At 29.0% G+C, this 27,270-nt stretch overlaps 1 protein-coding gene across 2 annotated transcripts; it reads left to right on the forward strand.

The window, feature by feature from the left end:
* Positions 1-7,975: 7,975 nt before the first annotated feature.
* On the forward strand, positions 7,976-14,680 carry LOC105647095 (la-related protein 1C). Of its 2 annotated transcripts, none has more exons than XM_012233087.4 (6): positions 7,976-8,631; positions 9,252-9,780; positions 9,852-10,011; positions 10,130-10,220; positions 13,037-13,108; positions 13,388-14,680. In XM_012233087.4, the coding sequence occupies exons 1-6, from the start codon at positions 8,377-8,379 to the stop codon at positions 13,712-13,714; spliced, it is 1,434 nt and encodes a 477-aa protein (XP_012088477.1). In that variant the 5' UTR covers positions 7,976-8,376; the 3' UTR covers positions 13,715-14,680. The 2 variants fall into 2 exon arrangements, with proteins under 2 accessions (XP_012088477.1, XP_012088476.1); XM_012233086.4 differs by having other exon boundaries at positions 7,980-8,877.
* The last annotated feature ends 12,590 nt before the right edge of the window (positions 14,681-27,270 follow it).

The raw sequence follows: 27,270 nt of genomic DNA on the forward strand, positions 1-27,270 counted from the left end.
GAAACTGTGGATATAAATAATGCTGATTTGAAATCATCCACCTAGTAATTCTAGAATTATTTTTAAAAATATAAAAAAGTAATCTTTTTTTTTTTTTTTTTTTTTTTTACAACTTGACAATAGTTCGAGATTAAATATTCATTTCCTAATAATTAAAAAAAAAAAAAAGAAAAAAGGTTGGCTTTGCCCTAGTGTGATGACAACCACAAATCAAAAATTTCAAATATAAATTGCTGACTGCCAAGCTAAGAAGATAAATTGGTGTGTGTTGAAAATAGAAAATAGAAATTAAAAAATGTTTCCATAAAAGATAATTTGAATGCAACGTGAGTGGGTCTCAATTTCCCAAACAACAGGACAATTTCTGTTATTAGGATCAAATAACCGTTATGGAAATTTTCTGAATGTGACATTTATTCAAACCCATTCATTTTAAACATAAATACTCAATCTCCATTAACAAACTACTTATTAGCATTTCAACAAAAATGAGTTTTTTTTATTATTTACAAATGCGAAATGGATATTTAATTTAGATTTAGTAACGAACAGAAAAATAGAAACAAAAAATTCATATAACTGAATAAACTAATTTGAGATTAAGATTTAATTATTGTTATTTGTACTTATAATCAATAGTTCAATTCTATTTTCCATGCAGCCATTGATGGTGTGGAGTGATAAATGCTTCAGGATTTGCAAAGTTGAGTTTCAATTTGATATGTGATTTCATTTCCTTTTGTTCTCTGTCCAACGACATTGACAGGACCAAGATACGACAAATTAATATTTGAAATACATCTTGGAAAACAACCAACTGATATTAACAGGCCTTGAGGCCTCTGCCTCTCGTTCTTCTTATCTGATTCTTCATCCTCTTCTCCTCCTTTTTTTTGACAAAAAAAATAAAAAAAGAAAAGAAATAATAGTGAGAAGAGTACAAAATAAAGCCAGTTTGTCATATTTATATCCTCGTTGTAGGGAAGGGAAAAAACAATAGGAAATTTAATACCATTTAGTGAAAGCAGAAACAGTTAAAAATATTTGAATTCAAAATTTTTTACTTCTCAACTATAACTATTTATATAAAAAAAATGAAAAACTTTATTAGCTTGATAAGAAAAGACAATGTTGGTTCTTACTAATTGCATTGATATTGTTGGTTAAGTTTATATTAATTATTATTTGAGAACAATAATAACAAAATAATAAAATTTATATTTTCAAAGTTAAATGAATTTTTAAATCATCTTCATTATATGATTTTTAACCAATTTGATGAGTTTTTGTAAGAAAAAGGGTGTATCATAAAATATTTTTTAAGCTCATTTAAACTTAATAAAAAAAGAATTTTCATATTTTATATAAATCTAAATTTTTAGTATAAATATATCTATTTTTAAATAAATGTGGCAAAATTGAGACCGGCTAAGGTAAGGTGATAAGGAAGGGACTTTTCTACCACTTTTTTTTTTTTGAGTATCAGGGAAGAAGGATTCGATGATAAGGACTTTTTTTTTTTTGAGTATTAGGGAAGAAGGATTCGATGATAAGGAAGGGACTTTCTATCATTTTTTTTTTTTTAAGTATTAGGGAAGAAGGATTCGAATCTAAATCTACTGTCAGATTATATATGCACTTATCACTCGGCTATGTTTTAATGTACTTTCTGCTGCTTTTTAATATAGATACATAAGAGTAAATTATATGCACTTACCACTCGGTTATGTTTTAACATACTTTCTGCTGCTTTTTAATATAGATACATAAGAGTAAATTTCTTAAACTATTTCAAGTAATACAATTCAATTAAAGTTTCATACCTTTTTCTTTTTTTTTTTTTTTTTTTTTTGCCTTTTCTTTGAGAAATAATACTGTTTAAATTAATTACTACCCATAATCTTAAATAACTGTAAAAACTCTAAAAAAAAATTCATTAAGCCTTAGAGTTAGTAAATTCAATTGGAATGAATAAAAAGTCTGATTTCTTATTAATCAGATTTTAAGTTCAGTGAAAAGTATTTCTAAAATGTTAATAATTAATATTTCAGATTGCATTAGGAGAATATCCTTAACTATAACTATTAAAAAACACACTCATTATTGTTTATACATTTTTCTTTTTCAATAATAAGCTTTAACATTAAAAATTGAAAAAATTACCATTATCCAAAGGCTATATCAGAAAAAATAGATGCCTTTCATTGCTCATCTCTCCCTCCCTCCACATGACACACATAACAAGATAATAAAGTTCAAGTAGGACCCATTTGAAAATGAAAAATCAGAATATATAAAACAACTTGTTCATAAATTTTGGGAACAAAATACATTGTCATAAAACTCATAATATTGGAGATTCTTCTTTTATTTATTATTTATTTATCAGAATGCTTGGTGGGCTGAAATAATACTGCGTACTATAAAATAGGGGTAGTCCTTCCTAAACTCACCAAATTGGTGAAAATCTTCTTCTATTCTCACTAAATTAATGAAAATACTAGTGATTGAGAATACTCAAACTTAAAACCTTTTACTCATCATATAGGTGGAAAGATCGATTGGTTAGAGATTCTTGCTTTTTTGTTTACTTAGAAAATAAATTATGTGTAAACAACTAATTATGTTATTTTCTTTACTTACGAGTCTTGTAGGAGGCTAATGTAAAAAGCAAATAGGGTTGTGAATCAGCCGAACTCTAGGATTTCTATTTTTTAAGTAAATAGGGCTAATGAATCAAGAAAAATTTATATGTACATCTTTAAGTCTATATTCATTTGGATTGATGGAATGTAAAATTCAAAAATTTTATACAATTATGAAATATAAAATTTATAAATTCAAATTTTTTGAATTTTACACTCTTTTGAAAAAAAAGAATAACTTAGATTCTATTATTATAAAAAAATAAAATTAAGAAAATCCTACCTTTGAGGTAGGATTTCTTTTTTTTTTTTTTTTTGAAATGGTGTAATTAAGATGGATTTATTACTTTCATACATTTTGGCCTTTTTTTTCAACCACACAGGAAAAAATTAATAAGTTTATGTAATATTTTAATTTTATTACGCATATTATATCAATTCAAACCAGTTAAATGGTATTCCTTCCGTTTTAAAATATAAATTATTTTTTTATGATTATTTTATCTCAAAATATAAATTGTTTTGAGTATTTTAAAGAGTAATAAATGATATTTTTTCATATTATTCTTATTTACAGGAGATATAATAACTGCATTCACGAGCTATTCTTGATTTTGAGATAAATGATAATTTGATCAAATTACATTTGAATTTGTTATAATTTAAGAGACTTAATTGCTTCGTCTCATGTAAAAAGCTTAAGCGATTTATATTTTGAAAAGAGAGAGTAATAAGCAAGGCTGCTATGACTTTGCAATAATCATTTTGATACTCTCCATCTTGCAATGCTTCCCTGCTGATAATTGATTGCATTAATTGACTCTTACTATGGATGGAAGCGGGATGGATATCCGTGAAATTTAAGCTACACATACTCATATCCATTTAAAATTTACTATCTGTATCCATTTAAAACCTGTTAGAATATTCATTTAAGTATCCATATCCAAACCTGTTTAAATTTTTACTATCCGTACTCGTTTAAAGTACTCTTATATGGATAGGGTATCCACGAATTTTAACTATCCAAATCCGAATTTATTTAAAATATAATTTTTACTAATAATGGATAGGATATCCATGAGTACCAATAGCGGATAATGGGTAGCGGGTATCTAAAGACCTATACTCGTACCTTACCCGTATCCATTACGGATAGTAATTTCACTATCTGTATCTGTCTTAAACCCACTTAAAACTACTCATATCCTCTTTAAACAGATCGGAGCGACGCAAGTACCCTAATGTGGATGTCAAATGAGTACCCACAATAAGGTTCTTACACTCAAAGGGATACCCCTCACTCTATCTATAATGTGGATGTCAGATGATAACAAGTACACAATATCAGAAGAGCAACAATCTTTTGACATATCCAAAGAAAGGTTGGAGATGAACCCAACGCCTGTGGGCGAACTCACCTAATGGGAGGTGGAGCCAAAGAGATTTCTGACCTTGGATGTCGAACTACCCACAGAAGTATATACAAGCTTAAGAATATTCATGGAGTGGAACTACTCCGGATATGAAATTCAGACAATCTAAAGAACGCTTATTATATTTTCACAAAATAAAGTGTAAAATAGTTCTAGAATGAAATAATAAACATAATCTCAGGTTTTTTCACTTAGCATATCATGCCTCAGAAAATTTGAGAAAACATGATATGTTAAGTTTTTCTTAAAGATTTTTTTTTTTTTTACTTAGAAATGTTTGACACTCCTTATTCTGTCGCCAGGTTTACGAGTTTAGACTTAAGCAGTCCTCTAGTTCAGACTTAAGCAGTCCTCCAGTTCGGACTTAAACAGTCCACCAGCTTGGACTTCAGAAGTCCATCAGTTCAGACTTAAGCAGTCTTTCAGTCCATTAGCTCAGACTTAAATAGTCCTCCAATTTGGACTTAAGTAATCCACCAGTTCAGACTTAAGCAGTCTATCAGTTCGGATTTAAGTAGCCCATCAGTTCGGATTTAAACAGTCCACCAGCTCGAACTTAAATAGTCTATTAGTTCAGACTTAAGCAGTCCTCCTGTTTGGCTCGGACTTAAGCAATCTTTCAGTTAAAGCGCTCCTCTTAGTTCACAAAATTTCAAGTTAAGGCAACTTAAACAACTTCACACTTAGGGATGATAAGGAGCTTTGACAATTTACATACACCATCCGGTCCCAATGAAAAACACTTTATCAGAAACCCTTAGAAATTAAAATTACGCCAACATTCAAAATCATACAAAGAGGATAAATAAAAGAGTTCTTCATTAAATAAACTGAAAGGAAGTGACTCTTGAGGTTCTCCTTAGACAGACGAACCATCACCCTGTTTCTCTCAAATAGAACCACTGCTGAATTGACAAGAACAGGCAAGGAACTCCATGCTCAAAAAGTATATGTAACAATTAGTAATCATAGTATAAAAAAATAAAGTATACATAGATAATATAACACATGACAACATCTTTTAGACATAAATGACCAAATAACTAAGGGGACCTACTGATAATATATAATAATAAAGTATATAAAAGAATAATATAAAAAGATATTAGACTCAGATAAACTAGGATTCTTACTATCTTTATCCAGATATAATTATCTCTTTATCAATATAAATATTTTCAATTAAACCTAAAAGGGACTAATTCTAAAGTCTCCAAACCCTCAATTTCTGAGAGCTTAATAATAGCATATTAATTAAGTAATAACTTATATAAATTTTAATGATACGAAAAAAATTACTTAATAGGCAGTTATTGTTTTATATTATTTTTAAATAAATTATTAAAAAATAAATTGAATAATTATTTATTTATTAAATTAAATAATGTTAAATATTAATTATCATGTTAGACAATTAATAACATGATAAGGTGATGATTTATACAACTTTATTTATTTAAAATAAGTTATTTATTCATGGATTTTAAGGATATAAATTGTTATTTTTTAAATCAATTCTAAAATAAACCAAACTAATAAATTCTGCCACCTTTCATTTTATTTTTTTATTTATCTCTATAAATTTTAACATTTTAAATTTCTACTTCCAAACACATGTTTATCTATTAATTTCCTCTCATAATCAAAAAATCACGGCTATATTTTTCTTTTACCATCGATCTATCTTTTTTTTTTTTTTTTGAAAATATAATTCATTAATAATAATATCAAGAATTACAAATAAATTTATAGATCAGACATAGAATTTTACTATTAGTAGCTAATAGAGTTCGCTGTTTTTTTAACGAAACAAAGGAATTCATATCCTTTTGAATGAAACTAAAATTGAAAAATATAATATTAGATCTTTCAGCTTGGAGTTAATCTTGAGAAAAGATATAAATCTTTATAGCAACAACTAGTCCTTTAATTGATTTGGACGTCAAAATCGTAACTCCTCTAGATCTTCTATAACTGGATAGCTTTTTCAATAATTTGCAACATATGACGAATACAATTGAGTTTCTCTTGCTATGCGTCAATAACATCAATGAAAGGAACATACTGCACTACCAGGCTCCGTCGATCAAAGACACAAGCAAATCAAGATCTAAAGTCTTCAACCAAATAAAATCAAATATCATAGTTTTGTTTAGTACTAATCCCTCACAAAGAAAGAACTACCCTCACAAAGAATGGACAAAAAAACTCCAAATGCGGAGATAACCAGTTATAACGAAATAAAAGAGACAAATCTATTATAGAAAAATAAATCTAAATTTATTAATGTAAAAAAATTAAAAGCAAAAGAACGTGAAACGAAAAAGATATTAGAAAGTATGAGATAGGGAGCTACTGTTAGGGTTTAGAAAATTAAAGAGAAAATAGAGAGCGCGCTATTTTTCTGTCGTACATTGCTGGATATACCATCAATCTATCTTTGTTCATATGCTTTAATAGGATAATAAAAAAAAAAAAAAAAAATTCAGTCAAGGATCTATAAACTATATATATAGGTTGGGCTTACTCTTTGCATTTGCAATGTCCGTGCTCTAATACCAGTCACGTACATTTAGGCCCAAACTGGTCCATGCCTACAAATTAATGGGCTAAATGTAGGTTAATACCTTTTCTTTGGACCCTTTCGTTTTGATGGGCCCAGAGAAATGGAGTCCAATTCTTATTTAAGGCGAATTATCTTATATTATAATGAAATATATTAATTAGTTTTTTTAAATTAATTTAATATCCATTCTAATTTAATTTCTTCCAACTATTCTGACCATTTTTAGGTTTTCTGTTAATATCTATATTAATAATAATTAATATTTAGATTCTATTTGTTTATGAAAAATAAATGGTTATAAAATATTTTCCATAATATTTTAGTTTTTTGAGGTATAAATGAAAAAATAATTAGTTTACTGATCAAATGAAAATAAGTTTAAAATTGAAGAAACTAACATTTTCCACAAGCCATGTTGGTGTTGTGTGGAATTGGAAACCACATACAAATATTTGCTTCATTAGGAGTGTTCATCAAACCATTTAATCCTCCAAATCGATTCAAATCGGTTTAAAATCAGTTTGACTATGTAAAATTTAAAACCTTAATTTTTGATTTGGTTTACAATTTTGGAGTCAAAATTTAAAATCAAACCCTATATGTGTGTGTGTGAATAGGGAGAGAAATATTAAGATTGTCAAAAATAGTCTTTAAATTTATATATTGAAAAAAATATGTTTAAATATTTTAATTTAACTAGTTATATTAATTTTCTACTTAAATCTAAATTTTATTATAAAATATAAAATTTAATACAATTTCTAATTGAAATGTTTCATATTAACTACATAAGGTCCTTTCGTGCAAAACAGAGACATCAGAGTGTTAATGAAAATTATAAAAGAGTGATCAAAGTATCAACGGAAACCATAATTTAGAGACTTAAGCTTAGTTTAACTATAATTTAAAAATTAATTTCTTTTTTGAGAATAAAACTAATTTTTCAGTTGTCAATCGTTAAAATATAAGGTTTAGCGTGTTAACTATTTTAAATATAAGATTTAATGTGTTAACAGAATAAAGATTTTTATGTGTTAATTTTGAATTTATTATTATTTTTTTTTAATTTTTATTTTCTAAAACAAAGTGGGTAATCCTTGTCCGTTATTAACTAGTAAAGAAACCAATCTTATATATAAACCCACCACAGCAGAGAACTAATCAGATGCTTCACAAGTAAGTTGTACGGTTAAAGGAGTTTTGGGCGAGATAAGTGCTAACCCTAAAATCAGTAAAAACTACCATCCAATCAGATCTCAGACAATTGCTTGCTTTTTCTGGTCATACAAAGGGCAAAAAACCAAAAGAGGGAGGGTATTTTCGTAAATGAAGAGAGGCAGAGCATCCTTAGAATTTTGAAGAGCTAAGCAACCAAACCAACGAGTGTTAGAGAGAGAAACTTAAATAAAAAATAAAAAGAACAAACAAAAGAGAAGAAGAAGAAGAGAGGAGAGAAGCAGAGAGGCGCCATTGCTGGATCTCTCCACAGAGCAATCGCATCATCGACTCTTATTTTTTGGAAACTATTATATCTTCTCACATTATCGAAATCGAAAACAGAAAACCCTAATTTGGTTTTGTTTGTGTTTGTTGCTTCTATAAATTCTCTCCTCAACAAATTTTTTATTATTTTATTCCGGTTTTGCCCTTCTTGCTTTTTTTCTCTCTGATCATCATCGGCATCCTTTGTCAGATCGCGCAAGAAACCCTAGTTCTTTTTGTTCTCTTCATGGCAAGCACAGTTAACGCTTCGATATCATCGTCGACCCCCACCATTAATGATCACTCCCCTCGTCATTCCCTTTCAGAAAATCATAATACATCACGCCGTGGCGGTTCAAGGGTTGTCCCTTCCCCTTCCACGTCATCTCCTTGGACTCAAATCTTTCGTGGCGAATCTGATTCAATCGCAGTTATGCCTTCTTCTCCGTCGGCAAGGGATTCCATAATGGCTGTGGCTTTAACCGAACAACCAGGGGTGATGGTTAGTTCTTCTTCCCTAACAACTTCTTATTTGCTTCCGGAAGGTGAGGGTCTAGATGACTCTAACGGCAATGCCGGTAAGAGGCCTGCCTGGAGCAAGCCGTCTAATGGGGCTGTTGAGGTTGGGCCTGTCATGGGTGCTGTGTCGTGGCCTGCTTTGTCTGAGTCAGCTAGGGCTTCAGGGAAACCCTCCCAAGATTCACCTAAAGGTTTAGCTGATGGATCATCGTCTGTCCCGGTTATTCAGGTTTGATAACTTGAATCTAATTGGGTTTATTTGCCTTTACTAGGGAGATTTAGTTAGTATATAAGTATTTATGTTATTCTCCGGAATTTGGTTTGTTCATTCTAATTAGGTGTATTCTCTGTAATTTGATATTATTCACCTTCATCTGCTGATGGAAACATTGAACTGGCTAGCATGAACTCAAACTTTAGCTGCCTAAGTTTAGCAGGGTATTTGTATTTTTCAAAGCAAGCAAAGACACCCGTCGCCCGCTTATTGGCTTTCTAATTATGATCATGGATATCTAGAGAATTAATTTCTTTTGCCCGTACTTTCTTAAATTTTGTTTCTCCTCAATATTGTGCTATTAATTTTTTGGTATTTATGTAATACAGGGACCTGCTAGTCCATCCTCATCTTCACAGAAACAAGTTAGCAATAATGCAAATCCTAATTCAACTCCAAACCACACAGTGCCAGCGCGGCAAAGGTCAATGAAGCGTAATAGTGCTAACACGTCTTCTAATGGTGGCACTTCCCAGCCACCAGGATCACAGCCTCTGATAGGAGAAGTTCATTCAAATAACCCCTCTCCTAGAGATCATTCACAAAGGAATTCACAGTCCCGTAGTGCTAATGATCACCCACAGCAGCAGCGCAATTCTTTCAGGCGCAATGGTGGGCCACATTCTCGTGGAGATGGTTCTCACCATCACAATTATGGGGGTAGGCGCGATCAAGATCGCTCAAATCAGGATTGGAGCAGTCATAGAAATTTCAATGGTAGAGATCCTCATATGCAGCAACAGAGAGTTGTGCCAAGGTTTATGAGGCATCCACCACCTCCACCGCCGCCACCTACTACAGCCCCTTTTATTGGACCCCCACCAGTGCGGGGCTTTGGGAGTCCCATTGGGTTCCATGGTAAGTTACATTTGTGTTAGTTCTGTTGTTGCTTATAAGTGAAACTGCTCTGATTTCCGCATCATTTGTAGAATTGGGATCTCCTGTGTACTATGTTGCTGGTCCACCTCCAGACCCTCTAAGAGGTGTCCCTTTTGTTGCGGCCCCATTACCTCCTCATGCAATGTATTTCCCTGCTCCAGACCTTCAGTTGCATTCTAAGATAGTGAATCAGATTGATTATTATTTCAGGTATTCTTTTTACTCGTATTTTTGTTTGTTGTTCCAATATCTATCTGCTACGAATGCATTTTATTTCAAGCTTATTGGGAAGTTAACATCTGTTGCATCTCAAATGTCTTTATTGCAGTAATGAAAATTTAATTAAAGATACATTCTTGCGGCAGAACATGGATGACCAGGGCTGGGTACCTATTAAATTAATAGCGGGCTTCAACAAAGTGAGTTTTTTTGGGGGTACTTGACTTTTTTTATTTGATGTTTTCATATTTCTATCTCTACATGACTTACTCGTGCTCAGTGCGTCTTGATTGTTTGAAATATAGATACATACCTAGCTTAAATCACATAGCTATATCCAAATTAAACTGTTTATTTGTTTTCGTTTTAGCTGTTTTTAAACTGAATAATATACTTTCATGTATTAATGTAGTTTAGACTGTTTATTATCCTTTTCTTCATAATTTTTTTTTTCTGCATGTAAAAGGATAGGATGTAACTGAATTAGCTGCTCCTTCATTTATTGTTTTGGTTATCATTTATGTTTCAGTTTCCTGCCAGACATTTTACTATTGAAGTTTGTTATTTGTGTGTGTTTATAAAATGCCTTCATTTGTACATTACCTTTGATAAAATGTTTCATAACCAGATATATGCACATATATGATAGTTGACACAGTTGGAATCATTTCATGGAGAAATGGAAATGCACCTCCAATGAAAGCTCCATTAGTTTTTTGTTAATATAAACTTCAGGTCTGTTATTTATTCACATTTTAGGGCATTTGGTTAATTTTTCATTTAATCATATATATATATACATATGTACATATATATATATATATATATATATATATATATGTACATACTGTGTGTTTGTACATGTGCACACTTGCTTGTTTGTCTTTGCATGCCTTGAAGATTATGTAGGGGGTGACAACAAATTGCATGGACAATTGTAAAGACCTTGAAAGTGGAATTTCTATAATTATGTTACTGATTTGTTGCTTGCTGAGGTATTAATTTGATCTCTTATTTGTGATATGATCAATGCATGGATGTACATTATTCTGCATTATGTACAATGATAGTGCAAAAAATTGCATTTTACCAATCTTCCATGAGACACGAACACTTCCAAATAAGAGAACCTTTTTAAACATTTTGGTTATATACCTCTTGTTTTCATGTCTTTTAAATCTGCATTTGCGGTTATTGAATTTTAATGTGGTTTATTTCTGGTTAAGTAATTGTTTGTTGCTCAGCTTAGGTTCTGTGTTGAGTTGGTGCCTGATGAAAACAACTGACAGGTTTCAACATTGTGCTTAATCTGATATTCTGTATTTGTGTTATAGAAAATGCTAATTTGTAATGCTTACTAAATGAGAGATTATTCTCCTGATTAGTTGCCTGGTTTGGACATACATAAGGACACCTAAATAGATAAACAGCTATCAACCACTATGGAGTGAATTATACTTGAATATCATCGACATTTAGGGAGCCCCTGAAACTTTTGAAGCTTGAAGAGATTTGGGTCAACACTAGTAGATATTGTTGTGCACTTTTGGTTGTCACTTGTTCATTTGTGGTTATGTACATCTTTAAATGTAAAATTCTGCTAAGCTTGTTGCCCTAATGCTCTTCTTTTTCGCATGTGCTGCGTGTTGATTACTGTTTTTGCATCTTCAGATGCATGCTTGCATATCTAATACTATGAAACCATAAACTGCAATATCTTATCTACTAAACAACTATGGCGTTAGTTGCATCTGAACTATGCTATGTGGTTCGTTTGAGGCAGTTGATTGGGTTCTCCTGAATGTATTAGTGTTTGTCAGAGTAATGGTCAGTGCTGGAGTAACTTGTCCTACTGAGGTTGTGAGACGCATCAAATGTGTATGGTGCATGACTTACCTGCATGATTTATTCTCAAGCCCTCAGTATTGCTTGACTTTGAAGTATGGTGACTAAGCACAATATATATATTTGCTTTTATTGCATCATCCTTGCAGTAGTCACATGGTTATACAATTATATATCCATATATACAAAGAAAGAAGAATATTTTCCAATTGTGCAGAAATGATACTAAAATATTGCCCTTTTTAATGTCTACAACAGCAAATAAGAACCACCACTTAGTTACAAACTATTTGGTGTCGGGTATATGAATCCTTTGTCTATTTAATGTCTATTCTATTTTTATCAGTTATTTGTTTTCAAGAATAGTGATTTGTTAGCCAAAAGATTCATATAGATGATTTTTTAAAAATAATATAATAATTGTACTTTCCATGTTATTGGAAGGATAGTGTGGATGGCAGTATACTTTGAGGCTGAGTCATATACTTGTTGTTTGTTTAAATGGTTGTGAGCAATTGAGTTGGTTATTGGGTTTGCGTCAATTCCATTTTCTTTTTCTTCCCCTTAATGTTATGTTTGTTCTTTGCATAAAGTGTTCCTTATATTGCTGGATAAGTTTTTTTTGTTCATTTCAAACTTAATGTATACATTGTTGATTTCTCTATGTATTTGCAGTATGTGGGCCAATCTAATAATTTTATTAACAAATTATTCTTTGTGAATTTATAAACTATTTATACGATATTTGGAGCTTTATTCTAAAAAAAGTTAGGGTGAGACCATGATTGAGGTCAGAATCTGAATATTTTGTCTGCAATCAGTGTCCATTTACTTATGATTAATTGAATGGCCAGAAGAAGATTGGTTTGGGTGCTTTAAGCAACACATTATAGGGGTTTATGTTCCTTTTGTTGATATGCACCATGTGTCTGCAAGCTGGGTTTATTTAATTGCTAGCAGAACTTGCACAGGAGCAGTTCTATTAAATTCTCAAGAAACCTGGAGTCGAGTTCTACAATTTCTCCTGATCAACTTATGTCGGTTTTAAGGCTCTACACTCCAATTCTAGCTAATCAAAATGCGGTGGCTGCCTTAAGTCCTGGCATTCAGCCTCTGCAAGTGTAATTTTTTCAAGCAATTAATGCGTATCTTCCTTTGGTTTATGTTTCAGGTTTCACACTTGACTGACAATGTCCAGCTTATATTGGATGCTATAAGAAATTCAACTGTTGTGGAAGTCCAGGTATCTTTTTCTGTACCTTCTTAAGGTCCATTATTGGTCATTATTTGGGAAATTATGTTTTCCATTGGAATCCTTGAGTTATACAAATGAGATGAGGGTTAAAAATTTAGGTATGAGTCCCAATTTAGGTATGGTTATTGTGTGCCATCGCTGTCCTACCCACCTCCTCTCCTCTCCCTTCCCACCTTTTAAATGTTCTCGATAGATAATTTTCTCTACATGCCATATTTATTTGTTGTCTGTGTCTTCTCTATTTAAATTTCTTTTATTGTATTTTAGGGAGATAAAGTAAGGAGGCGAAATGATTGGATGAGATGGATTATGCCCCCTTCTGTCCAGTTTCCAAATGTCTCAGTTCCTGCTTCACCTGGGAGGTCCAGTCATGACATGCTGGCAGCTCATGTCCATAGTATTTCATTGGAGGAGACTGCCTCTAGCCACAGCAGTGGAAGGAGTCAAGCAGATTTTCATAATGAGGCATTTCTTGGTAGATCATTATCCGATGTGAATAGCCAGTTGCATATATCCAGTGCTGAAGGATCTGGCTGGGTCAGTGTACAAGGAGGTTCGGGTGCATCTACACTAGCAAGAACTTCGAGTAAGTAAAATGTGTGCTAATGCACATTTTACTGGAACTTTTGGTGGAAAGTGGGGGGTGAGAGCTTTTTGATTACACTGGTGGATGTCTCACATTTTCTTGATGATATGGTCTTGCCTTGGCACGATGAAACATGTTTCTCGTGTGGGGCAATTAGGAAGACAATTAGAAGGAAAACAAAAGAAAACAACTTTTAAAGACAGAAAAAAACAAAAAAAAAAAAAACTAAAACGGAAAAGATCAAAAAAAAAAAAAAAAAAAAAAAAAAAAAAGGAAGAGAAAAGAAAAGAAATGAAAAAAAAAGAAAAGATTATGACTAGAGCTAGTAGCATGAGTTTATTGGGTTGTATGTATGGTCTTTTTTTTTTTTTTTTTTTTTGGGTTGGGGGGGGGGGGGGGGGGGGCGGGGTTGCACTTTCATCCCATAAATATTTGTGGTGGCTGGTTTGGAGTTTATTAATAGGGGAATTTTGGTTTTACTTTCCCCTCACTGCCCCTCAGCTGGTTTTTAAAAATCTTTGGGGTCAGAATTATTATGTTTTCTCTGAGATGGTACAAAGCTTACGGTTAACTGGTGTCGAAACTGCCATATAATGAGGGAAAGAGAGGTGGGTGTCTCATGGGATGCTGCTGCTCATGCTACATTCTCTACTGCTCTATTTTTGGTCACATAATCACTGGCTCTGTTTAGGGTTTCTCTTTATCACATTATTATATCTAGAATTGCATTTATATGTATACCTTCTTCAAACCTTTTGAAGATTTCACTACATAAAAATGGTCCTCATACAGAGAAACCATTGGAACATCCAGTTTTAGTACTGAGATGTGGTTGCCATTTATATTTATAATTATTATGTTAATTTTAAGACTTGGAGATTGTGCAATTTGGCCTTTTTGACCAAATTATTTGATTATATTATTTATTAGTTTGGTGACTGATCAATAAAGTGTTGGATGCTAATCAGGCTCTAGATTTTTTTTGCGCTCTTTATGCTTTTATTTTATTTTTATTTATTATTTCAGGTCATGGTGTTCTTTGACTTAGATGGAATTGAAATTATATTCAAATTATTTTTTATTATTTTTTATTTTTGAGTCTTTTTGTTATAACCTGTTACGTATTACTCTCATATGTGTGTGTAAATATGGAATTTCTCAAACCTTTTTTGATAAAAATCTTTTTTAAAAATATGGGAATTTTTTAATTTAATTCATAAAAATATGCAAGTTTCATTAAAACATTTGAATTCATAGAATTATATATATATAAATTCAATAGTCGAAATCTGGTTAATTGAAAAGTTAATGAACTTTTGGTGTAAAATTTCTGGTATATAAATATTTGGTATTTGCTTAAGATAGTAACATCCAACTATTCTTTTGTTGTGGTTTGTTATTCTTTGCTTGATTGTAAAATTAGAGTTTTTCTTTTCACACACTTGTTATTCTAAAACTAAATATTAATAGTTTTTTTACTTGCTTTTTTAAAATTTATAAATTTATGTAATATCCACTTTATGTGTGAGTGATTTGAATAAATAATCATTATAAATAATATAAAAGAATAAAAATAAAAACGAGTAGAGAATTTTTAATGGAGATGAGATTAATATTGTTGTAATTTAAATAAATAAATTATACTATATTTTTATAGATAGTGAAAAGATAATAAAAAAACAAGACAGAGTTAGCATGATAAATCTAATAGCAAGGTAAAATAATTCCTGAAAGAAAATGAGATATATCTTAAAAGAAAGGAATATGGAATATGAAATGCAAACATAAAATAAGATTTAAAAAACATAATAAGAAATGTATTTTTTTTTTTATTTTATTTTAAATGCTTCTTCAAAAAATTAGAAAAAAAAAAGTAAATAATTTTAAATAAATGCGGGTTTATTCATCTTTAATAAAAAAATCGAATGACAAAAAAGAAACAGACGATTCCTAAATTATCTCAGAAATTCTAATGAAAAAATTCAATTAAATCTTTATATTTTAATTGGAGCTATTTCAATTTTTAGAACCTGAAAATTTTCATTAATGTGGTCTAATAACAAACATCATTGATTGAAAAATGATTTTTTAAAAATGATTGAACAATGAAAAATTAAAATTATTATTATTATTATTCAATATCACTGGATCCATCATTTTTGAGTGGGAGCCAGTGAGAGAGGCCTTTCAATGCAATAAAGATGAGCCGAACTCATGCATGAAACCAACTCAATTTGTTTGGCAGGAGACAACACCCAATAACTCAATCAGGAATGGAATACCACAACACCCATAACTCAGCTTGATTTATCAATTAGTGATTTTAGTGCAAAAAAAATCGGGTGCCCCTACTGTTCAAAATTTTTTAAAAATAAACAATAATTTTTATTTTATGAATAATCCAATAATGAAATAATGTTTTCAATAAAAAAAATATCTAAATAATGAAATGGTTTTTCCATTGAAACATATAATTTATTTAGTTGTTTTGATACAAATATGAAATTTGATCACTAGTCAATGAAAATTACGCAAAATATTAGTATTTTGCTGAGAATATTTCAATATAAAAATATTTAAAATAATCAAATGATTTTTTCACTAAAACATACAAATCTTCTGATGATTTTAATAGATAAATGCTTCATGTAATAAATGTTTCATACACATGTATAGATGCCAATATACTCATTTGATCTTTTTCAGCACACAATAACCATTATTAGAAATGGTTCAGACTTCTTGCATAAGTGTCGATATTTATAAATATTCGGTATAGAAAAAGATATCAAGATATTAGAGAAAATAAAATATGCCAAAATTTACATAGCAATAGAGGGCCTCATGATAATAATGCATGGTATGATTAATATGATTAATATTAATATGTTAATATGTTAATATAATAATGCATAGTAAAGAAGGAACACGTTTTGATGATGATCTTGTTGGATTTTTCTGTTTGAAGATAATTTTGTTGTGGAGTCACTTCGATATGTGAGACCCACACACTTTTGAAAAGAAAAAAAAAGGGAAAACATGTTTTTTTTTTTTTTCAAAGAAAATTCAAAAATGGCTACGCCAACAAATTAAAAATGGATGTGTTAATTGCGCGTCAGTCGATCAACGCACAATTACGCATCCTCTTCTCCTATAAACAGGAGAAGTTTTTTCCTCAACAATATGCACAAACAAAAGAAGAATTCTACACTTCGATATGTGAGACCCACACATTTTTGAAAAGAAAAAAAAGGGAAAACATGTTTTTTTTTTTTTCAAAGAAAATTCAAAAATGGCTACGCCAACAAATTAAAAATGGATGTGTTAATTGCGCGTCAGTCGATCAACGCACAATTACGCATCCTCTTCTCCTATAAACAGGAGAAGTTTTTTCCTCAACAATATGCACAAACAAAAGAAGAATTCTACACAGCTAAGTGTAGAGAATATTAGGAAAGGGTTTCTAAAATTGGGAAAGAAAGAAAATAGTGAGGATTATAATTTTTGGGGTGTTTTTGGGAAACACTTGGAGTGCCACTATTTTTGTAATCTCTTTTGTACCTATTATTTTATAGTGGAAGAATTATTCGGGAGTTTGTCCCGTGGACGTAGCCCATAACAGTTGAAGGGTGAACTACGTAAATCTCGATGTCCCTATTTTTCATCTAGCATTTACGGTAATTATTTAATTTTTACCGTGATTATTATTTCTGGTGAATTCGATCCTCAATATCCAATACATAATTATTAGAGGTAAATGTGGTAATAGTAATTTAAATCTTTATCAGCGCTATTAACTTTTATCATCGGTAATTTTATTGTACTTCTACGACCGGCATTTTTCCGCGGGCTCCACTCGGGATCATTTACAATCCCGACAAATCTTGACTGATATAAATCTTCAAAGTAGCAGCTAATCCTTTAATTGATTTGGATGACAAAATAACTTATTCAGATCTTCTATACTTGGATTGATTTTTCCAAAAACTTATTACATATGACGTACATGGATGAGTTCATATTATTATGCACTAATAGCAGAAATTAATGGAGAACAAGTCGCACTACAAGGCTCCATTGATCAAAGATATACATCAGTGAAACAAAATCTAAATTCTCCAACTAAATAAAATCAAATATCATACATTGTAATAACAAACCTTCACAAAAGAAGAAATTAAATCCTCACAAAAGAAGGGAGAAAAAAACTCCAAATACGAAGACAAAGCAATAATAACAATAATAACAAAAAACAAAGAAAAAACATATCTATTAGAAGAAAATAGATCTGAATTTATTAAAAATGAATAAAAGATTAGGAGTGAGGAAAAAAAAAAAAAAAGAAAAGTAGGGGCATATAGTTGATTAACAGAGACGACCATAAACAAAAATTAGGGTTAAATAGAGAATAAAAAGTCCTCATACTTAATAATTCTTTTAAATTATTAAAAATATAATCCTAATGGTCCATAAAAATTCAATTTGATACCTCTTGTTTTTATATTCTTATAAGAAATAAAGAAATCTATCAATTAGTATTGAATTTTATAATTTTAAGAGATAATTACTATTTAATTCTTGTAATTTGGTGAAATTAAACATTTAATCTTTTTCAAAAAAATATTATTCAGTTCCTATAGTTTGCAACCGTTGGACGAATTAGTCTTTTCGTCAAAATTAATGGTTTTATTGTACCATAAATATAAAATGTTAAGTACGTACAGAAGACTAAGTACCCTTTATACTATTTTTATGATACTTTTGTGTTAAAAGAAAAAATTAATTTTAATGGTATAATTCATGTATTTTTTCTTTTAGCATATTGTTTTGATAATATGAATTTTTCATATTATAAAAATTTTTTTCATAAAGAAGTACAACATAAATAGAATAAAGAGTAGTTTTGGTCTTTTAATTCAAAATGAACTGCGAAAATTAAAAATTTTAGATGTAAGAACTTATTAATCCAATGAAAGCAAACTACAGAGATGCATTAATTTATTTTTTAAAAAGATAGGGAATACGCTGTTAATTTCATCAAATTAGAGAGACTAAATTAATTTTAATTTTTTAGGCATAATTTAGCGGTTTAAACATTTACTGAAATCCTAAACTATGAGGGAAAAAATGTAATACTTTTTTACTCTCATTTTCAATTTTAGTCATTTTTTAAAATAAAAAATTATCAATTTGTAAATAAAAATTTGCTAGCCAATTATAAGAGATGACAAAATTAAGTTGCTGATTTAAAGATTGATTAGAATTAATAGCAAAACTAAAATTTGAATTACTCTAATGAATCAAAAAAAAAAAAAAAAGATTTCTTTAAAAATATATGAGAAAGTTCTTTTTGATGTATTGGGAGGCACAATGGGCTGAAGTATATACAGAACATGAATATTCATTTTATCAACTCACCAAATTGATAAGAACTCTTAGGATGGAGAGAATTCGAAATTAAAACCTTTCATCCTCGTATAAATGAGAAGACTGATCAGACTACATCTAGTTGGCAATTTGGCAATTGAGAAAATTCTTTGAAAACCGTATTTATATAAGGTGAGATTTGAGTACTAAATTCCTATTTATATCTCCAGCGAATCCATGCAAATATAGTAGCAAGCAAAGCTAAGCTAATTTTGTACAATATACCATATATCTTAAATTCCTTAATATACATATCTACCCTACAATGCTACCAATTTCTAAATAAGGAGAGATTTTAAACTCCTGTCATAAACCTTCTAAAAGTTCACATCTTCAGGCTATTTCTTTCCCAGTTTGTGCTATGCACAAACACACAGAAGAATGAATTTAAACGGTTAGCATGGAATTGGATTAGTAGAATTTGAACTGAAAAACTTTAAAACTATACCAAGAAAAGCAAATAGCCATTGGTTTCATTTCTTCAATCTTTTCTCTTCTTCTTTACTGTCCTCTCCAGTACTATTTCATAATTATTGATTTACACCAGCTCTACAGCTACCATTGATTTTTCTTGGATTTTGTGTAGCTGAGTTCCATTTTAAATATCCAATGGCCATTACTACTTGTAACACTATATTATCCAATGGCTTCTTCGTCTTGGAAAGGGCACAAACAGAGAAAGTCACCAAAAAGCTCAGTCTAAAGAAAGAATCTGAATCTTTTATTCGGAATTCTCCCTCTCCAGCAGTGTCATAGGAAGTGCCATCTTTGATTTCTTTTCACTAATAATAATTATTTTACTAATGTAAATTTAACATAACATTATCTCACAGTACAAAAAAGTTATCCTATTTTGTAGTTCTTGATCTTGCATTGCAAATAATGGGTTAGTTCTTGAAATCAAATGAATTAAAAGGAAAGAAAAACCCTTAAAAAGACACAGAAAAGGTACCAGCAAAGGCAGTACATGGTGTATATAAAGGAGGTGCATGTGCTGTAACTTCAAAGGCAGGGTTTTGATTTTCTTTCTTCGATTAGTCATTAAAAGAGGGATAGGTGTCAGTAGAGGGTTGTTTTCACGTACTTATGGATGATGTCTTCACAGTTTTGGTAGTGGGGGTCTCTGTCAAGAAAAAAGAAAGGTGTATAAATTAGGGTTTAATAGTGAAAGAAAGATAGAGTTCTGCAGAGTTGACAGCTGTCTACCTGAAAAATTACTCAACAATTTCTCTCCAAGAACAAAAAAGAAAAGAAAAGAAAAGAAAAGAAAGAGATTAGTGGTTGAGAGGACTCTGCCCTTCTGCTGTGATTTGATAGTTCTGTGTTTTGCCATGGTTCTGGGTTCACTTTAAAACATAGAAGGAAATAATTGGAGATCTCTTTACATCCATTGGTTCCGTATTATTTACACTATGTTTGGATTAGTGGAAAATAGGAGAAGAAATTTAAAAAAGAAAATAGTACCAATTTTCTTTCCTTCACTTGTTTGGGAATGAAGAAAATAAGGGAGGAAAGAAAATATAGAGGAAAAATAAATCATGGAACCTATATTTCATTTTCTCTCCAATTTGAGAGGAAAGTTAAAAGAAAATGATTAAAATTATAATTTTATCACTATTTATTGTACTTTATCGGAAAAAAAATTGAAGGTTAAATTCACAATTCTACTGTTCATAAAATTATTTTGCCTTTTTATTTTCTTCTCAAATCTCCAAACATTAAGAGGAAATTTCTTTTATATTTTCCCTCTTTATTTTCCTTCCATATTTTCTTTCCTTTCTAAATTATTATCCAAACGCATTATTAGTGTATAATATTTGAAATTGAAATGAAATTAAATAGTCCTCTTGATATTTTTTTTTGCAGCATACATGTTTTTACGCTGGTACCAAAAACAATATCTAGATAAATCCCTTTTTAGAAAGACGATATCAAATTTTAAATGCTTGACTTTATAAATAAAATTTAGAATACGATTCATTTCTAGCCATCCGATCACTTATAGCAGTAGTCTTTATATTTGTTTTTTCTTCTCAGTGTAAATGAGGACATGGTTTATATTAATGGTTGACATGATAGCGCAATTGCAATAGTGGTAGGAAGTGGCAATTAGTGAAGGCAGATTCCAAGAGTCACATAGAAGATAATAATTTAAGGAGAGGAAAAATGTGAAATAATAATTAATTTGATTTTGAAATCTGGCAGACAATTTTAGCTTAACAAATAGTTATTTGATTAATGACATTTTAAATTTTGGATTACCTTTGAATTGACCTAAAAATAAAAATTTTGAATTAAAATAAAAAAAGAAAAAGAATTTTATTGTAAAATTTTGATGTCAATAAGAGATTTATTTATTATATAAAACCTTCCAATTTGTTCAGCAATATTAGAACATAATGTATTTTATTAAAATATACTAATAGAAATCTGGAATTAGAAATAAGTCAAAAATAATAATAATAATAACAAAAAATCCATATAATTATAGATTTGGGGATTAGGGGAAGGGTGAAAGAGTCAAACAGACATGTGGGTGGACAGGAGAAAGTCACCAACTCACTACTTATGTTCTCCAGACAAGACTCAAAATATGGCCGCAGATGGGACTTGACACTCTTATTAACATAAAAAAGTTAGAAACAAAAGAGAAAATAATGTTTACAGGGAAGACTCTTTTGGGCCTTTACATTTAAATTTAACTGATTTAATAGCTACTAATAAGTTTTTAACGGTTAATTTTTAGCTATTTAAATAGTGAATAAAAATAGAAATATCAATGTAGTTGTTTGGTAAATTTAACTGTTTTAATAACCGTTAAATTTTAATTTTTACTGTTTAAATAGCAGTTGAAAATGGAAGTGTGGTGCTGTTGCTGCATCTAGTTACCTAGGTTGTACTACCCTCGAGTTTTATTTTTATTTTATTAAAAAAAGCATAAAAAATAAAGTATTTATTGGTGTATGATCTATTCAGCAATGTTCTCTGAATTATTAGACACTATACAGAAAATACTGACTAAAAATCCTTAAAATATAATAGAGAAAAGTATTATGTAATTGAAAATGAAATCAAATCTGATTTCCCCTAGGCCTGAGCTTATTATTCAGGAAAAAAAATTTTATAAAATTGACTTTTTAATTTAAATTACATCCCGAATTTATAATTCAAGTGTAATTTATTCTAAAATATATAAAATTTTATGAGAACTTAATTAAATCACATGAGAACATTTAGAGATTTTTGGGATAATTAGACGTCATCAATTACAAGTTTATCAGGTAAATTAAAAAGAAAGTCAACTGTAACTTTTTTTTAAAATAATAAGTATGAAAGTAAATTTTTAGGAGATTTAATGGACCAAGAAAATATATAAATTATATAATAAAAATAACTTTCTTTTATAAATAACATTAATCAAATTAATAATAATTTTTACAGTAGAAAATAGTCTAAGTCGAGTTGTCCGACTCTGTGCTGCTTCTGTAAAATATGCGTGAAAAGAGTAAGCAAATTGGAGTTTATTTGTTTTGAAAGTTGAACGAACATGTAATTAGAAGTTCAAAGATGAAGTACATGCATGAAGATAGAAATGGACATTATTGAAATGGTGGGAGTTAGACAGGAAGACGCCACGTTGCAAGAAAATGATTGTAGAAACAACAGAAGGTGATGGTTTTCTCCAAGAAAAGTAAGTTAGTGGAGAGAGAGAGAGAGAGAGAGAGAGAGAGGACCCGTTTTAGCATTGTATCCTATGAATAATATCAGGTGTTCAAATCGCACACTAACTTTACAGAATCTATCAGAAACCGACCATTGATGTTTTCTTTTGTGCCGGCAATGCACTCTCTCTCTCTCTCTCTCTCTCTCTCTCTCTCTCTCTCTCTATATATATATACATAAATGCATGTTTAAATACCATTAGATTGAATTATATTTAGTGTTTAAATATTTTAATTTTTTATATTTTAATGTCTCAATAAAAAAATCTATAATTGAATGTTTCAATTATTAAAAAAATTATAATCAAATATTTCGTAGAAAAATTAAAATTGGACCATTTTACTTAATAGATGATATGATATATTATTTATCTTTCTTCATTTTTTAAAAAATTTTTATGTATCTCTTTTCTCTTAAAATATTTTTACAGAATTTCTTTCAATTTTAAAATAAGATAAAAAAAAGAGAAACAAACAAAAATAATAATCTAGAGAAATAAATAAAGCAAAACAATTGAGTAAAGTAGTTCATTTTGATCTTTTGATAAGGATTTTAAGCTAAATGCACTAATTACTAAAATTATTAATTCTAGCGTCTCGTTCAAACAAAAGTTCAAACACCGCTAATTAATTCCTTAACATTTTTTGCAAGATTGGCTTACCATATAAGATCAACTTATAACTATTAGGTTAAAAATTATGGCTATTTCAATATAAATATATAATTAATACTGTAATTATTTCTTATAATTTTAAATTTAATGACTAATAAGATATTCTCTTTAACCCATAATTTTTGTTTTACTTTCATTTTCCATCCGTCCCAAATTGTTACTTGTTTTATTTTTAGGAGTGAATAATATTTGAAATTTACTATTTTATCATTATTTAATATATTTATTTGTCAACAAAAATAATAATCAAACTACAATATTATTATTAATCAAACTGCAATATTATAATTAATTTTAATATAAATAAAATTATTATATTAACATTTAATCTTCCAGTAAAACTCTATTCAATCAAATGTTTGATTAATTTCATGAACAATTTAATATAAATAATTTAATTTTTATAGATATTAATATAAGGGTGTATTAAAAAAATAAGTAAAATTATAATTTAATTATATTAACTAAATTATCTTAATCCATTACAAATTAAATCAGGACACAAATTATGAAATAATAGGATTCAAACTCTGAATATGACTCAAGGATTCAACGTTTCATTCTACCACATAAATTATAATCTGTAAGAATTGAAATATTATTATTCAGTGTGGCTATCGAACATTGAAACAGGTGGACCAATGCCCACTTTTTATATCTTTGTCCGAAAGTTCATTTATCTCACACTCTCCCAAGGTCTGGGAAAGGTCAAAAATCGAACGAACATAAACCCTGCTTGTAGGACATTTTCTTTTTGTTTTTTTTTTTGATAGTACCTGCTTATAGGACATTTGCATGCTCATGTGTAGTACTCCTTGTTCAAGAGACTCGTGGGGGTCAATTTCTCTAGTTTTGACCAAAGTTTTAAAGAAATAATATGGACTTTTATTTCATTATGTGTCTATCCTTTTACCAAAATAAATTACTTATAGGAAACAGTGAAATTAGAGTTGAAGGTTTTCAAATATGAGTTTTGAATATTAAAAGGATGTACTGCGTTCTTTCATCACCTCAATTATAAGAGGATTGAAGGTTTGTAGTTAAGAGAGCGTTTAGTTTAGTTGATTCATGCAACTAATAATTGTTATAGTATGTTTTAGAATTTTTTTTTTCTATCATTTGCGTTAATAAGGCTCACGAAGAGGAGCAAATCGCTCATTCTCGAATGTTTAAAGGGACTTCGTATCCAAAGTTTGAATTCGATATCTCTAATTAAGATAGAAAGGACCGCTATCATTCTATCTCACCACTCGGAGATAATATAATGAAATTTAATGGGAAAAGTTGTTAAGACCTTATAAGACAAATTCTTTTCTTAGAGTTGATATAAAGTATAAATCCCGAATATTTTCTACTATTTCTGTTCCATAATACTTGTCATGTTTAAAATTTTACGTTTTTTGAGAAAATCATTAAATTTGCTGTAATCAGATTTAGAATTTCAAGTTCCTTTAATTTTTTATAAAAAAATTTTGTGGAACTCCAAATTTTGGAAGGAGTTCATTATGTATTTAAAATTATAAATTTTATATAATTGCACATTTTTTTACATTAATAATAATAGTTTTCAAGATTTTGGGCTTTTTATATATAATATATTAATTTAATGCATGATTAGTACAACTTTTGGAATAATATTTTTTATATTTTCAACTATTAAAAAGTATTTAATTGATCTAAAATTATAAATCGTAGAATTCATAACAAAATGATTTTATAAATTGAAATATTTAATAAATGTAAATTTATAAATTGAAATATTGAGTGAATTGGAGCCGAAATTGAAAAATATCACAATTTTAAGAAAAATATATAGATAAATTTATATATCTTGCACTTTATTATTTGAATCTAAAATTCAATGGTTGGATCACTCTCCAAAATAAGAATAATCTAATGAAAATAATGAAATTAGGTCCAAAAGTATTTAAATACGAACCTTGAATATATAAAAGGCATACGACATTCTCTCGTAGCCCCAATTATAGAGGTATTAGAAGGACATTGGTCGTAGGGTTGGTTCTGCTCTTGATAATGGCAATGCCTCATGATGCCTGTCTATGATCAAGTACACAAATCACTGGTATATAATAGTGGTACTGTGGTACATTGTTTTAAGACATTGCTTTTATGAGGAAAAAAAATATTATTCAACAAATAAATCCATACTTTCATTTTGCATTGTAGAGTTCTTTTTTTTCCTTTTGGTCTACAATTACTATAGAAATTTATTAAAAAAAAAAAAATTTGAACTCCTAAAAACTAGTGACCTCGTATATAATATATAGACCAAATATATAACTTCTTGAAATTATTCATATTATATTATGATTAACATAGATAATATGAAAAGAAAATGTAAGAATGTTTCCTTTATTTGAAATTTATATACAAAATAGTATGGTAGATGGTTAGAGTTTCATGTTTTATTTGTAATTTATTTTATAAGGACAAATATTTATTAAAATATTATGAAATTTATTGTGAAAGAGAGATAGGCATCATGAAAATTGACAGTTACAAGTATGAAATAGAGAAATTGTAGTTTGGGAATGAGACAATGAGTATGGCTAGAGTGTTCTGAAGAAACCAATAAAATATATAAAGCATTATTATATATGATAGAAATTTGTGGAATAATTTTAGAATAATTTTTGGGTTTCTTTAGAATAATTTTTAGATTTGCATCTTTCTGACACAGATATATGTGTTATTACTACTCATATTTTGAAATTTTGCTCTCTATTCTAATAGTTTAATTGACAGTTTTTTGATTTGTTTATCGTAGTTAATGGTGATCTTATTGATGGTAGTTTGTTATTTAGATAATTATGTAAAAAGAAGTGCAGTTTTTTTATACGATAAAAAGAATAAATTTGAAGGTGATTAAATCAGATTTATAGACAAACCATATAGTTGTACAATGACTGTGAATAACCTATAACACATGGATTATACTCGATCAACTCAATCGGATATTTCAATAGAGATTGTCTTTTTTTTATTATTTATATAAATAGATTATTAGTGGACTTCTTATATAAAAATGTAAGAACTTATTGATTTGTATTCCATATTTGATTTCCTCTTGACAAAATTTGTAATTTGATTGCTTTTAAAAATTAAACACAAATTAAATAAAACAATTGTCCTGTTATGTAATTATAATAAATTAATACATCTCATGAAAACATAAGAGGTTTATCCTCAAAATTTTGTAACTAATCTCATATTTTGTATAAGAAATTGAAAGAAGAGATATGTTAGTGCTTCTATTGAAAAATAAGAGAAAATAATAACTATTATGATAATTAAAAAAATGCAAGATTTTAATAAAAAAATTTAATTTGAAACTTAATTGAATTCTACATCAAATTCTCTCTAGTTGATGATGGGGGGAAAAATTCAAAAGAAAAAAATTATTTTAAATTGAAAAATATATATGTGAAGAAAAATTAAAAAAAATTTGTATATACTAAATGTATATTTATTCATCATATGCTCAGTCAATAGTTGGTTTCACTAAAATAAGAAAAAGCATAGTTATTATTATTATTACTCATTCCCTTACATTTTAAGAGTTATATCTAAGTTTTGCACTAGAATTAAAAAAATATTAAAATTTTTGATTTTATAAAATACAGGTTAAAATGACTAAATTCCTCCTTTTTAAAATTAAAAACTCTCAACTAATATACCTATGAAATATGAAAAAAAATTATTAATATACCCTTAAATTAT

The sequence above is a fragment of the Jatropha curcas genome, chromosome 4 (assembly GCF_041381405.1).
Source record: "Jatropha curcas cultivar XTBG-Jc1 chromosome 4, XTBG_Jcur_1.0, whole genome shotgun sequence".
NCBI classification, from domain to species: Eukaryota; Viridiplantae; Streptophyta; class Magnoliopsida; order Malpighiales; family Euphorbiaceae; genus Jatropha; species Jatropha curcas.

Coding starts and splice junctions, on each gene's coding strand:
- LOC105647095 (XM_012233086.4), top strand. CDS start 8,377: ATGGCAAGCACAGTTAACGCTTCGATATCATCGTCGACCCCCACCATT. Junction 8,878..9,251: donor CGTCTGTCCCGGTTATTCAG/GTTTGATAACTT, acceptor TATGTAATACAG/GGACCTGCTAGTCCATCCTC. Junction 10,012..10,129: donor CAGATTGATTATTATTTCAG/GTATTCTTTTTA, acceptor TCTTTATTGCAG/TAATGAAAATTTAATTAAAG.